At 40.4% G+C, this 15,760-nt stretch overlaps 1 protein-coding gene across 4 annotated transcripts in view; it reads left to right on the top strand.

Annotated features, from left to right (window-relative positions):
- sh3pxd2b (SH3 and PX domains 2B) overlaps positions 1-15,760 on the top strand; it is a 353,494-nt gene that overhangs the window by 205,057 nt on the left and 132,677 nt on the right. For all 4 annotated transcript variants that reach the window (XM_072590958.1, XM_072590959.1, XM_072590956.1 and 1 more), the window contains exon 5: positions 11,451-11,542. In XM_072590958.1, the coding sequence (XP_072447059.1) occupies positions 11,451-11,542 (92 nt within the window). The remainder of the gene's footprint in view (positions 1-11,450; positions 11,543-15,760) is intronic.

The following is a 15,760-nucleotide window of genomic DNA, read 5'->3' as shown; positions in this document are numbered from 1 at the left end:
TTGCAATCGTTGACACAATGCACAACAAACCACAGTCCAAGGACAAATGCTTGGAAGTGAGGCAATAGAATTCCAGATATGCAGGAAGAATGTGTCAGAACTGACTGACTTTGAGAGAATGTCCTTTAGAAAGGACTAGCTTTGTATGCAATACACTTTTCCTCTGCCCTCTGAGTAGATAATTAATGTAATGCACTGTCATGTTTTGCTTCAAATACATCAGCAAAAGCCTTTTGTCATTATGTGCTTCCTCTGTCTGCCACATCTCAGCAGTTTCCTAATGGTCGAGGTCACAAGGTGTAAGGACGCATCTATATCAAGAGCTTGTCTGAAAAGCAATGTAAATTAACATTGTCTTACAGGATGTCCAAGATCTTGCTAAAAATTCATACATTAGCTTTATGTGCATTGTTTAATAATTGCACAGATAATCTCTATCACATGAAGCATGACTTTACTACCCAGCCCTGAAAATCAGTGTTTGGGAGAGACAGAATTTAACCTGTAGAGAGGATGGTGTTTTGGGGTTGGTTTAGGGGTTGATTTCTGAGCAGGATTGTAGGTTGTACAGGAGGGAAAAATGTCCAGGTAGGTTTGGAAACCACATTGCATCCACTGCCTTCTGTATTTAGTAAGTGTGAATGAAACCCTAACATTATTGGGGAGTTCAGCAAATAACTAACCATCCTGGCTATAACTGCCTGTGCATGTGTACAGACAGGCTGGAAAACTCTTAGATAAACAGGGCATATGTTTCTTTGCTGATGTACACACAGGACTTGTCCTTAGAATGCTTTATAATGGCTTTGGAGGTGATTTCCAAAACTTTGGAGATAATTTCTTTCCCCACCTTTGGGTTGTTTGACCTTATCTACTTCATCGCAGCAAAGCAACAGTTTGTATAGCTCTAGCTTGGCCCTCTGAAGAAGAAAGAAGAAAATTGCAATGACAATACTTCCATTGACAGAAGCAGCAACTGCAGAAGAAGCAATTTCTTTCCCCTCAGTCTGGTGCTCTATGGATGGAAGGAATGGGTGCCGAACTGGACATGACTAAGCTGTAGTGTCTCAGCAGGTTTGGGAGGTTTGGGGCTTTATGGGAGGAGACCTTCCACAAGATGAATCAGGTGGGCATGCATTGCCAAGGGCAGTCAAAATCACCCAGTCACCCAGCTTTCTTCACCAAGTGCCTGCTTTTGATGTCTGCAGGATTTCATCATCTGAAGCTATGCTTACCAGGGCTGTCACTTAAGTTCAATTTGGCACTGATGAGGTCAGTCAGAATTGGAGAGACTTTGTATTGCTGAACTCCTCCTGGTTCAAGAAACGTGAGATTTCAGATCCACATCAGTCAAGATGCCCTCAAAGTATCCATGAATATTTGTTAATCAAAATAGATTCAATTCTATATTTTAAAAAACCTGAAAGAACTGCGGATGCTGGAAATCAGAAATAAAAACAGAAATTGATGGAAAAACTCAGGTCTGGCCACCTCTGTGGAGAGAAGGCAGAGTCAGTGTTTCAGATCCAGTGACCCTTCAGTTTTTCAGCAATTTCTGTTGTTGTTTCCTTTCCGTGTATGTTCAGCACCTGAATAATATTATACATATGCTCTCAAGATATCTGGAAAGCTGCCATGATGTCCTCATTCTGCACCAGTCATTTCAATCGCAGTTCTTCCAAGCTCTAAGCAGATGTAGTGAATGGCTCTTTTGAAAGAAGGGAACTCTCGATAAAGGCATGTCTGATGACTCCTCGGAGAAATCCTACCAATGGTATAAAGGAAAAATAACAACTGAATTGAATGTGAGAGATGATAAATGTGAATGAGACTAACAAGGGAAGAAAGTCAAAATCGTCATTGTGCAGATAATCATGTTTCAATTAGAGATGAAAGACATGCCAATTTAAGTGTGACGTGTAGTTGTGGATTGTGGGCATTAACTTGTCACCGGATATCTGACAGATCCCTATTCCTCCTTCACAATGGCCATTCACTCCCACAGAATTCTCATTTCTTGTGCCTTTCATGTGGTCAAGGTGGTGATTACTGAAGGACCCCTTCGGTTCTGTGACTGTCTGTGGAGTTCCTCTGTAAGGACAAAAACAAATGGATCTTGAATACTTGAACTGGACTGTGAGGGATGAGTATAAGAGGAGTGTGGGTGTCAGTCAGATGGGGTTACAAGGAGATGCTGAGTGAGAGAGCAATGGATGGAGCATGAATTTATTTCACACTGAGTAGTACAGTGGAGGAAAAGGCTGACAAAATCAGTGTGAAGGATTTGGCACTTAAATGTGGCATGTTGCTCTCCTTTGCTCCTTGAATGGCTTGTTGCGCCTGTATCAGCTCTCCAATCATGGGCCAAGGAAAGACTGAAAAATCTAATAGATCCCATTGCAACGTCCAGTTTGTAAATCTGTGCTTGATACGAGTAAGCAATAATCACATAGTGAAACAGACCACACTTGTGGGCTGCTTTGCAGGTGGAAGGGGTTTAGGCTACACTTAAACTAGCAGTTGGCCTTAACAGCTATGAGTTTAGTGATGTCTTTAACAGATGAGTGAACTCTGCCTGACACCACAGAAGTTGGATAAAATGTGAATAATGAATTAGCTATAGCTCACTTCATGAAGTCCAAGTTCAATGGTGAGATTTCTTTCCCTTTAACTTTTGGGAAGGTGTAATCTGTCTTTTTATGTGGAATGGTGTGGACATTTGTCTGTATTAAAACCATGATGTATACTGTTTCAGGTTTATTTCAGCAAGCAATTTGTGATGCTTTTAGTACATCTAGATGGGCAGAGACATCACTCAAGTTTTCTTTGATCCCTGTTGCTTTTCGGGTGTACATTTCCACTGCGGTCTGCCAGTACTTGCTCATAATGTTCCTGAATCCAACTAAGTATGTTATTACAATCCACATAGAGAAGCATAAAATGTATTTGAATTTCCATTAACTGACTGAAGGGATCACACAGCAAGATGTCAAATTTGAAGACTTTTACTACAACAACTTCAAAAATAACATTGAATAAACATTATTTTTGTAGTCAACATATACTCTGAACTACCAAAACTTATACTGTAAACTATTTCCCTTATTTAACTTTTAAAAGAAACAAAAATTCCCACTACAGTTAAATGTTACTTTGTCCCTTGAAGTCGACAAATTGTTCTCAAGAAATCAGTCAAAGGGTATGTTCAGTTCTCAATAGATTATTTCCTTTCTGTTTTCCAGCTGGATAAATTCTAGTTTCTGAATTGATTTTTTTACAGTGAGGGCTTTCCTAGGCCAGTTGTCTCTTGCCCCCACTGCACCCCACGCCCTCTTGCTAAATCTAGGCAAATGTTCGCCCCTCATTAAATCCTGAGAAACTTAGACTCTTTAAGCATAAATGCAGGGATCTATTTGCAGTCTGTGTGGTGAGCAAGACAGATGGTCTGCCTTCTTCTCTATGCTATTTGTCTTTCTTAGATACTAACAGACTGATCTGTCACAAGGGTTTCAGGAAAAATTAAGAAAACCTTGTAAATCCTTATGATTCGTTCCCTTTTAGTGTCCATCTTCATGGCAACATGAATCATCTGAGCCATGTATTTAGGTCAAAATGCTAATTATCTTCTAAACATTCAACTTTATCCTATTCTGGAATTGAGCATAAATCTTGATAAAGCCTGACTTTGCAACCACTTCCCTGTGAGTTATGGAGAAGTCTCTCTTAAGTTAGTACAGTGGTCTTCCCATTATCGAGAAGTATGAACATCTTGCACCTTCTCAGTAAAACAACTTGGGCCTCATTGTTTTCATACTAACTAAACAAACCAGTTTTGTTGTTTAGTAGGATTTGAAGCAGGCCATGTCATCTCTTTACTACTCTGTATTAATGTAAACTAAATTCACCTAAAAATAACAAAATTTAAAACTTTATATTTTTAAAAATGTACACAAATAATCATGCTGACTAAATTGCTGTGTCGCAAGCTTATTACATATGGCCTACAAACAAGGAGCAGAAGATAGGCCAGTTGCCTGTTTCCCCCACTGCATCCCTACGCCCTCTTGACAATGTCCAAATATTCTGCTTCCCGAGCCTTTGGAGGAAGAGAGTTCAATAGACTGATTACTGTCTGAGCGGGCCATGATATGTCTTAAAAGGTGAACTTTGAGTTCTAGATTTTCCCAAAAGAGGAAATATTTTTTCCTCAGTCATAATTTCAAGTCCACTCAAGATCTTTATGTATTTTAATCAAGTCATCTCTTGCTCTTCTAAACTCCAACAGAGGACTAAAGGAAAAAGTGATGAATGCAGATGCTGAAGTTCAGAGTTGAAAAGTGTGGTGCTGGAAAAGCATAGCAGGTCAGGCAGCATCCGAGGAGCAGAACAATTGACATTTTGGGCATAAGCCTTTTACCTGGAATGGGATCATTCCTGATGAAAGGCTTATGCCCGAAATGTCGATTGTCCTGCTCCTTGGATGCTGCCTGACCTACTGTGCTTTTCCAGTGCCACACTTTTTGACACTGAACTCCAGCAAATACAACTTTTCCTCATAAGGTGACCTGCTCTTTCCAGGTATTAATCTTGTAAAACTTCTCTGAACTGTTTCCAACACATTTACATTGTTTCTTAAATTAGGAGCATTGGAAAAGGAGGCAATCTTTCAGCCCCTTAAGCCTTTTTCACCATTTAATGAGATCATGCTTGATCTTTGGCCTAACTCTGTATTTCTTAATACCTTTCTTTGACAAGAATATACATGTTACCAATTCAAAAATGATAACTGATCACGCATTAAGTGTCATTTTTGAGACTGAGTTCCAAACCTCAAATACTCTGTATGTAGAAGTGCTTCCTGACATTTCACAAGTTTTACCAACTTGTCTTTTGCTATTAAAATTTTAACATAGAACATTACACGGTAGTACAGACCCTTCAGCCCTCGATGTTGCGCCGACCTGTGGAACCAATCTGAAGCCCATCCAACCTACACTATTCCATTTTCAAATGTATGTTTATCCAATAATCATATAAATGCCCTTAAAGTCAGTGATGGACTAGTGGTGCTGGAAGAGCACAGCAGTTCAGGCAGCATCCGAGGAGCAGTAAAATCGACGTTTTGGGCAAAAGCCCTTCATCAGGAATACAGCTCTATAAGGCTCTGGTCAGAAGACATTTAGAGTATCGTATGCAGTTTTAGGTCCCATATATCAGGAAGGATGTATGGCCGTGAAGGGATCAAGAGGAGGTTCACAAGAATGGTCCCAGGGATGAAAAGCTTAACATTTGAGGAACATTTGAGGCCTCTGGGTATATACTTGATGGAGTTTAAATGGGTGATGTATGTTATTGAAACATACAGAATACTGAATCGCCTGGACATAGTACATGTTGAGAAGATGTTTTCATTGGTAGGAGAGACTAGGATTTGAGGACATAGCCTTAGAGTAAAACGAAGACCTTTGAGAATGGATATAAGGAGCAAATTCTTCAGCCAGAGAATGGTGAATCTATGGAATTGATTGCCACAGACGTTTGTGGAAGCCAGGTTATTGAATATATTTAAGACTGAGATAGATACATTCTTGAGTATCAAGGGTTACAGAGAGAAAGTGGGAGAATGAGTTTGAGAAACTTATCAGTCATGATTGAATGGCGGAGCAGACTCGATGGGCTGAATGTCCGAATTTCTCCTCCTCTGTCTTATGGTCTTAAATCATTTGGAAATTACCCTTTTTTTTAAACTGGTTCACATTGGATAACCCAAGCTTGCATTAAACCCCATCTGTCTCAGTTTTATTCATTTACCAAGTCTATCAATATCACTTTTTACTTCTATGCTGTCAACTACACTGTTCACAATGCTGCCTAACTTTGGAGATATGACTTTCTATGCCATTATCCAAATAAATAGTTAATAAAGGGACCAATACTGTACAAAGTACTCCAGATGCAGGGTCTCAGGATTTTATATAACTGAAGGATAATGTCCCTACCTTTGTACTTAATTCTCCTCACTAAAAAAAAGACACTGTTTATCTGTGGGGTTTCCCAGTTATTACTACTACCTATGTGCTAACATTATGCAATTCATGCATGGGGACATACAGATCCCTCTGAACCTCAAAGCTCTGCAGCCTCTCACCATTTACAAAGTACTTTTTATTCACTTGTTCCTGCCAAAACGGACATCTTCCATTTCCCACATTATATTCTCCCAGATCTTTGTCTTATTCACTTAACCGAGTCATATCCCTTTGAGCTTCCATAAGTCCTTTTCATAACTTACTTTCTTATCTATCTTTGCATCATCAGCAGCCATATATTCTGTCCTTTCATCAGTTATTTCTATAAATTTTAAAACATTGAGGCCCCAACACTGAACCCTGTGGCACTGCACTTGATCCATAACTACGGTTTCCTGTTAGCTAACCAAACCCCTATGAATGGCAATATGCCACTCCTCCAAAATTCGGATTTTTTTTCTTTTGCAATAACCTTTGATATGTCACGCTATTATGTGCCTTTTGGAAATCCATTAACAATGAATGCACTGGTTCCCCTTTATCCTTATCAGATTTTATTTCCCCAAAGAACTCCAATTAATGAGTAAACATGATTTGCTTTTCGCAAAACATTGTTGACTTTGCCTGCTTACCTTAAACATTTCCAAGTGTCCTGCCGTAACATGTTTAATTCTAAACCTTCACAATGAGAAATTGCAGTTTCCTGCTTTCTGTCTCTTCTTTTCACCTCCATTTTTCATTAAAGGAGTTAGATTTGCTATTTCCCATTTTAAATGGGACCTTTCCCAAGTCTGAAGCAAATTGAAAAATTAAACCAATGGCTCGACTATTCCAGTGGCCAGTACTTTGAAGACCTTAGGATAAACTCCATCAGGACCTAGAGACCTGCCTCCTATAGCTGCAGCAATATGCTCAGTACCACTTCCCACGTGATTTGCAGTTATTGAGTTTCTTCCCTTCTTCCATTTCATGCAAATGACATGGAAATTGGTGGTGTGGAAGAAAGTCTTGGACAATATTAAGAATACAGCTGTAGATGGATTCAACAGTGGCAAATTGAATTTAATTCTGAAAAGTGTGAGGTGATGCATTTTGTGAGAACTAATGAGGCAAATGGGAGTAACAATTGAATGGTGAAACGTCAGGAAGCACAGAACATCAGAGTGACCTTGGTGTGCTGGTCCATAGATTCTTGAAGGCAGTAGGGAGGTAGATGACATATGACATATAAAATGGCATGCAAAACTTGCGTTTTTTTACTCAAGATGTGGAGGTACTGTGTTGAACTGAAGTGGAGAAGGTCAGAAATCACATGATATCAGGTTATAATCCAACAGGTTTATTTAAAATCACAAGCTTTCAGTGTGCTGCTCTGTCATGAGCTGGAGTCAAGGGAAACACACAGCCACAGAAATTATAGGCAGAGACACCAAAAGAGCATACAAATTTTGGGAATGGAGTGTTGACAAGCTGAATAATAAGTTTGTGCAGGTGATCAAAAGTGTCAGATGATGTGAGTGAAGTGTCAACAGCTGAATGGCAAGTTAAGGGATGACCTATTAATTGAGGCAGAGAGATAATTATGAAAAATTAAAAATGAGGTGGTTCTGGAGACAAACCAAATGACTGGAATAACATGATAGCTCATGATGCTACACTTCTCTAGTTAAACCCTAAACATGTTAAAGAAGCCATCCCCTATGGTCAAGCCCTGCATATATTTAGGATCTGCTCAGATGAGGAGGAACCTGACAGACACTTAAAAATGCTGTAAGATGCCCTCATGAGAATGGGATAAAATGCTCAAATCATCGATTGACAGTTCCAATATGCCACTGCGAAAAACTGCAACGAATTGTAGGTCATTCCTCCACCTGCTATTCAGCCTATTAACACTCCACTCGCACCATTTTCATGATCTTTTGATCTCCCTACCTATAAATTCTGTGCCTGTGTGCTTCTCTTCACCTGACAAAGGAGCACGCTCCGAAAGCTTGTGATTTCAAATAAACTTGTTGGATTATAACCTGGTGTCATGTGACTTCTGAATTTTTTTTTTACTCAAAGTATTGAACGCAAGAGCAAGAAGTATAAGACATTGGAGCAAAATTACACTATTCAGCCTATTGCATGTTCTCCACCATTTGATCCTGGCTGAAATGTTTCTCAACCTCATTCTACTACCTTCTCCTCATAACTTTTCATCCCTTTTCCAATCAAGGTGGAAAAGGTGCAGATGAGATTCACCTGGATGTTGCCAATTTGGAGCAATTCAGACATGAAGGGAGACTAAGTAGCCTGGCCTTATCTCAGAGCAGAGAATGCTGAGGAAAGACAAGATAGAGGAGTCTAAAGTTCTGATGGTCATTGATAGGGTAGATAGAGAGAACTGTTTTCCTGTAGTGGGTGTCAGTAGCAGGGGACACAGTTTTAAGGCTAGGAGTTTTAGAAGAAATTTGAGTAAAACATTTTTAATCCAGAGGATACTGGGCATCTGGAATTTTACTGCTTAAAAAGGTGGTAGAGGCAGGGACCTCAAGACATTTATGAGCTGTTCAGATGAGTGCTTGAAACACCATAGCATATGGTTACAGACCAAGTGCTAGAAAATGGGAATATTTGACTGGAGTGGACACGATAGGTCGAAGGATCTCATTTCATGCGGTAAAAACTCAAATTATTTTCTAATTTCGCAGACTGATTTGCCATAGAACCACCAACAACTTTAATTCTTTTCCTTTTTAAATATCTACAGAAACTTTTTGTTTTTGCTTTTATATATCTGGCTAGCTTTCTCTCATACTCAAAATTCCTCCCCCATCCCTGTCCTCAATCTTTTAGTCAATTTTCTTTTTATATTCCATTCAATCTTCTGACTTGCCACTTGTTTTTGTTTGGTTGTTTTTTTTTCCAAGTTTGATACCATATTTTTGTATCTAGTTCATGGAAGACGGGTCTGTCCCTTGGATTTACTTTTTTGCTTATTGGAATGCATCTATTCTATGTGTCTTGGACGATCCCTCTAAATGTCTCCAACCGCATCTCTATTGTGCACTCCCTTCGTTTGCCAATTCACTTTAGCTAACTCTGCATTCATCCCTGCATAATTGCCACTGTTTAAATTTAAAATACTTATCTTTAGACACCCTGCTGAAATACATGAGATTTTTAAAATTCATTCATAGGATGTAGGTATTACTGGCTATTCCATTTATTGCCCATCCCTAATCTCTGACGGCAATTAAGAGTCAACCATAATTCTGTGGGTCTAGAGCCATAGATGAACAGTACTTGGTAAGGATGGCAACTTCCTTTCCTAAAGCGCATTAGTGAACCGAGTGATGTTTCAGACGATCATTAATGGTTTCATGGTTATCGTGAATCTCTTAATTGCTGAATTTTATTAAATTTAAATTCCACCATCTGCCACAGTGGGATTCATACCTGAGTCCCCAGAACATTACCTGAGTCTCTGGATTAGTAATCTATCGATAATACCAGTGCATGTATTTTTTTTCCTGAATTTTAAATTAATGGCAAATGAATATCTTTCTTTTCTGAAGACTTTAATAAGTAATTAAGTCAATCTTTTTGGAACCATGAGTTTAAAACAGTATGTGTCAGAGCAGATAACTGATGCCTCCTGGAGTTTTAATGGAAGGTTGTTTATATGATGATGATAGGATCAGGAAAGACATAGAAAACTAGAAAACAGGGGCAGGAGTAGGCCATTTGACTGTTTGAGTCTGCTCTGCCATTGATTATGATTATTGCTGATCATCCAACTCAGTAGCCTGTTACCAGGTTTCCCCCATATGCATTGATCCCTTTACCCTAAGTGCTATATCCAACTCCTTCTTGAAAACATGCAATGTTTTGGTCAGGGCTGCTTTCTGTGTTAGCAAATTTCGTAGGCTCACCAATCTGCAGGTGAAGAAATTTCTTGTTGTCTTAGTCTTAAGTCACTTACTCCATATCCTTAGATTGTGACCACTGATGCCACACTCCCCTTTCCTTGGATACATTCTTCCTGCATCTACTCTAACATGTCATGAAACTATTATTTTAAAAGAAACTAAGGTGAGCAAGGTTTCTAAAAATATATATATATAGTTCAAGCTTTTGAATTCAACTTGAAGGAAACCTGACTGAAGTTAAATTTCTTTTTTACTCATTCATGGGATGTGGGACCAGCATTTATTGGCCATCCTTAATTGTCTGGAGGGCATTTAAGAATCAATCACATTGCTGTGTGACTGGAGTCACATGTAGGGTAGTCCAGCTAAGGACAGTAGTTTCCTTCCCTAGAAAACATAACTAGGCAGCATTTTTTAAGGTGATAGGAGAAAGATTTAAAAGCAACCTGAGGGGCAACCTTTTAAAACAGAGGGTGGTTCGTATGTGGAAATGAACTGCCAAAGTAAGTGGTAGAAGCAGATACAGTTACAACATTTACGGGACAGGCACATGAATAGGAAAGGTTTGGAAGGCTATGGGCCAAATGAGACTAGTTTGTTTGGATAACTTGTTTGGCATGGACAAGTTGGACCAAAGGGTCTGTTTCCATGCTGTATGACTCTATGAAATTACTCAGTCAGATGGACAATCGACAACAGTTTCAAGGTAATCATTGGACTAGATTCCCTACAGTGTGGAAACAGGCCCTTTGGCACTCTGAAGAGTAACCCACCCAGGCCCATTTCCCTCTGACTAACGCACCTAACGTATGGGCAATTTAGCATGACCAATTCATCTGACCTGCACATCTTTGGACTGTGGGAGGAAACCGGAGCCCCCAGAGGAAATCCACGCAGACACTGGGAGAATGTGCAAACTCCACACAGACAGTCACCCGAGGCTGGAATTGAACCTGGGACCCTAGTGCTGTGAGGCAGCAGTGCTAACCACTGAGCCACCATGCCGCCCCAGATTTGAATTGAGTTCAAATTCCACCATTTGTCACCATCTGGGTGAAAAAGTTCTCATTATTGCTACCACCAATATCAGTGTTGGTGATTTTTGGTTATCTTTTAAATACTTCTTTTGTACTTACTTGAAAGTGGTATGATGCATGTATTTAATATTAGTTGAGAAAATAATTGTTCTGTAGTGATTGAAACAATGTGTATTTATACATCATTCTTAAATTGTATTGCTACATATGTTGGTATATATTGATTAGAAATTTATGGCAGGTCATTATTTTCACGATGGGAAACCAGAAATGAAACTGGAAATCTATTTCTTAAATGATTTTGTTTTGTGATGAAGGGGAGAGAAAAGGGATATTTAATTTTATATAGATAATATAAACCTCTATTTTAATAGATTAGGCTCAGGTCCTCCATTTGGAAAGAACAGGGTTTCTTTGAAACAAATAATCCAAATGTTATCATCTCATTGTGTGCTAATTGTGTGCAGGCTCTCATCCGACTACCAACTCATATCTCACAGTGTGACGAAGTTCTCCAATTCTTTGAAACAAGACCAGAGGACTTAAACCCACCTAAAGAGTGAGTATGTTGTACTAAATTACATCTGACTTGAGAAGCCAAGATTAGGTTCTGATTTTGGAAAACAATACAATATTTGTCTTAGAGAACAGATTAAGATCTATTGACATGTAGTGTATTTATTTGCCCAAAAAAACTGCTTTCACATGTTTTGCTCTGCTTTGATCATTTGCAATTGTAATTTTAAAATAAATGTAAGTTTCACTCAGTTGAAGAAAATTAGCCAAAGATTTTTGCCTCCTGATCACGTATAATAGATTCCTGCTGTAACTCGACATTTAAGAGCACCAGGTGAAAACCTAATGGTTCAGCTCTGACATCCAGGGTTAAATAACCTCTAAGTAAACATGGTCAAATTGTAAGCTCACATGAAGATGTACTTTAGGTTACCCAGCACCGTAAAACCCAGCAGGAATGTTACAATTTTTCAAAAAGGGAATTGGCAAAAAAAAGTTTCAAGTTCTACAGTTATTCTTTACAGCACATCTACTTCCTAATTTATTACGACTGTTTCTCCCTTACCCTGTTGACTGTGGAGATTTAGGCTGGGTCTTAGCAATGTTGTGACAACTCTGGAGCCAATTAAAAATGCCAGGTAAGTTCAATGACTGACTGCCTGTTTGAAGCACCTTCACTTTTCGCTGGCATGGAATTAGCATGTGCAGTAGCAAACTCACTCCTGATCTACTGGCCTGACTGGCACCATTGTTGGGGTAGGTATCTCATAGCTGTGCAGTTTTTGTGGAGTGGATTTTGAGTATCTGTTAACCCGTGGATTCTGGAAACACTTGGAAGATAACATCAAGTGGCCTTGCCCATGCTCATTCCATACCTCATCTGTTCCAATTCAGTACCAATTATGACCTGCTACTCACTCATGGAGTCGTATAACCCCCTTAATGTCTTATGGATATTCCATGTATATCCATCCGCTTTACAATAGGTACAGAACTAACAAGCCATATTGTAACAACAGCATGTGTGGAACAGAGAAAAATAAATCACCCACTTATAAACAAAATCTCTGAAAATCTACTGTTCCTACAATCCTACCAAAGTGTCAATCAATCGGACAGTTAAAACATCAATAATAGAGACTCCAAACACATCATGTCTGTTAATCTAGAATCCAGGTGAATTGCTCCAATAGGACTCAGATTGATAGCTGTAGAGAACTGCTGACTTTAAGTTGTTATATCAGGTGTTTTTTTTGCTGTGAAATCCTTTGACTATTTATTTTGAAGAACCATGAGTTGGCATGGTGATTCCCGGGTTGTAGGAATTCATAGCAGATTTGAGGTGGCATGAAAAATAGGTATGAGGGACAAGGGCTACAGAGTCAAAAATGTCACCATTCATCTGGCGCAACCCATCTTGGCTCTCCACAGGGCTCCTGGCCACTTTCACTCTGCTTCTGTGGCAGTATGATGTGCAGGTGCCAGTGTTGGACTGGGGTGGACAAAGTTAAAAGTCTCACAACACCAGGTTATAGTCCAACAGGTTTATTTGGATGTACTAGCATTCAGAGCACTGCTTCTTCACTTAATTTTGTGGCAGTAGGCATGGCTGTGTATAAGGTAAAAACAATGACTGCAGATGCTGGAAACCAGATTCTGGATTAGTGGTGCTGGAAGAGAACAGCAGTTCAGGCAGCATCCAAGTAGCTTCGAAATTGACGTTTCGGGCAAAAGCTCTTCATCAGGAATAAAGGCACTGAGCCTGAAGTGTGGAGAGATAAGCTAGAGGAGGGTGGGGGTGAGGAGAAAGTAGCATAGAGTACAATGGGTGAGTGGGGGAGGGGATGAAGGTGATAGGTCAAGGAGGAGAGGGTGGAGTGGATAGGTGGAAAAGAAGATAGGCAGGTAGGACAAGTCCGGACAAGTTATGGGGACAGTTACTGAGCTGGAAGTTTAGAACTAGGGTGAGGTGGGGGAAGGGGAAATGAGGAAACTGTTGAAGTCCACATTGATGCCCTGGGGTTGACGTGTTCTGAGGCAGAAGATGAGGCGTTCTTCCTCCAGGCGTCTGGTGGTGAGGGAGCGGCGGTGAAGGAGGCCCAGGACCTCCATGTCCTCAGCAGAGTGGGAGGGGGAGTTGAAATGTTGGGCCATGGAGCGGTGTGGTTGATTGGTGCGGGTGTCCCGGAGATGTTCCCTAAAGCGCTCTGCTAGGAGGCGCCCAGTCTCCCCAATATAGAGGAGACCACATCGGGAGCAACGGATACAATAAATGATATTAGTGGATGTGCAAGTAAAACTTTGATGGATGTGGAAGGCTCCTTTAGGGCCTTGGATAGAGGTGAGGGAGGAGGTGTGGGCACAGGTTTTACAGTTCCTGCGGTGGCAGGGGAAAGAGCCAGGATTGGAGGGTGGGTTGTTTGGGGGCGTGGACCTGACCAGGTAGTTGCGGAGGGAATGGTCTTTGCGGAAGGCGGAAAGGGGTGGGGAAGGAAATATATCTCTGGTGGTGGGGTCTGTTTGGAGGTGGCGGCACATCCCTGCCACAAAATAATTGTGTACCATTTAGTGGCTAGTTGATTTTGGTGTAAATTTCCTGCTTTAGGTGACCCTATTTAATAGCAAATGTGAGAAACAATGACAGCAATGTCATGCGCCAGACATTCTTAACTCTTAGCAAGTTTTGAGAAGATTTGTAGCTCAGGTTGAGGTTCTGGATGTAGGTCAAAAACACGTCCAGCAACCCTAGCTACTCTCCTCTACATCAAAGACATCTCGGAAATGACTGCCAGACTACTCGGACACCTTGACATCATGGTAGTCCACAAACCCCCAACACACTAAAACAGCAGCTAATGAATTTGAAAGACCCTATACAGACAACAAGCAAAACTAATTTTGTTTACAAAGTACTTTGCAAGAACTGAAACAAACACCACATTGGATAAACAGACAGAAAACTAGCCACCAGGATACATAAAAATCAATCCGCCATAAAAAGACATGACCCACTCTCACTAGTATCCTTACATACGGATGAGGAAGGACACCATTGTAACTGGGAGAACACATTTATCTTGGAAAAACCAAGTAGAGACATGCACAAGAATTCCGAGAAGCATGGCATTCCAACCAGAACTCTATCAACAAACATGTTGAATTGGATCCCATTTACCACCTGCTCAGACAAAGGACTGGAAATGATATCACCGTAGGAAATGATGTCACTATGGGAAATGGCATCACCAATCCAAGAAAACACAAAATATAAATAGAAAGTGGGCTACACCACCAGTGCTTCATCCGGAGGCTCATTGACAATGTTACCTAGTATGGTGATGGAATATCTGAAAACGAACCTTCCAGCTCAGTGAGCAAAAGCTGATGGGGGGCAGATGTTCGCAGGTAAAGACACAGCTGGAAAATGGGAAGCCTTCAGAAATGAGATAACGAGATTCCAGAGACAGTGTATTCTTGTTAGGGTGAAAGGAAAGACTGGTAGGTATAGGGAATGCTGGATGACTAAAGAAATTGAGGGTTTTGTAAAAAAAAAGAAGGAAGCATATGTCCAGTATAGACAGGATAGATCGAGTGAATTCTTAAAAGAGTATAAAGGCAGTAGGAATATACTTAAGACAGAAATCAGGAGGGCAAAAGGGGGTCGTGAGATAGCTTTGGCAAATAGAGTTAAGGGGAATCCAAAGGGTTTTTACAAATACATTAAGGACAAAAGGGTAACTAGGAAGAGAATAGGGCTCCTCAAAGATCAGCATGGCGGCCTTTGTATGGAGCTGCTGGAGATGGGAGACATACCAAGCAAGTATTTTCCATCAGTATTTACTATGGGAAAGGACATGGAAGATATAGAATGTAGGGAAATAGATGGTGACATCTTGAAAAATGTGCATATTACAGAGGAGGGAGTGCTGGATGACTTGAAATGCATAAAAGTGGATAAATCCCCAGGACTTGATCAGGTGTACCCAAGAACTCTGTGGGAAGCTAGTGAAGTGATTGTTAGGCCACTTACTGAGATATTTGTATCATCGATAGTCACAGATGAGGTGCCAGAAGACTGGATGTTGGCTAACGTGGTGCCCTTGTTTAAGAAAGGTGGCAAGGACAAGCCAGGAAACTATAGACCAGTGAGCCTAATGTTGTTGGTGGGCAAGTTGTTGGAGGGAATCCTGAGGGACAGGATGTACATGAAAGGCAAGGACTGATTAAGGATAGTCAACATGGCTTTGTGCGTGGGGGATCA

The sequence above is a fragment of the Chiloscyllium punctatum genome, chromosome 20 (genome assembly GCF_047496795.1).
Source record: "Chiloscyllium punctatum isolate Juve2018m chromosome 20, sChiPun1.3, whole genome shotgun sequence".
NCBI classification, from domain to species: domain Eukaryota; kingdom Metazoa; phylum Chordata; class Chondrichthyes; order Orectolobiformes; family Hemiscylliidae; genus Chiloscyllium; species Chiloscyllium punctatum.
The sequence above is the reverse complement of the archived record's forward strand: the minus strand, read 5'-3'. Positions and strand labels throughout refer to the sequence as shown.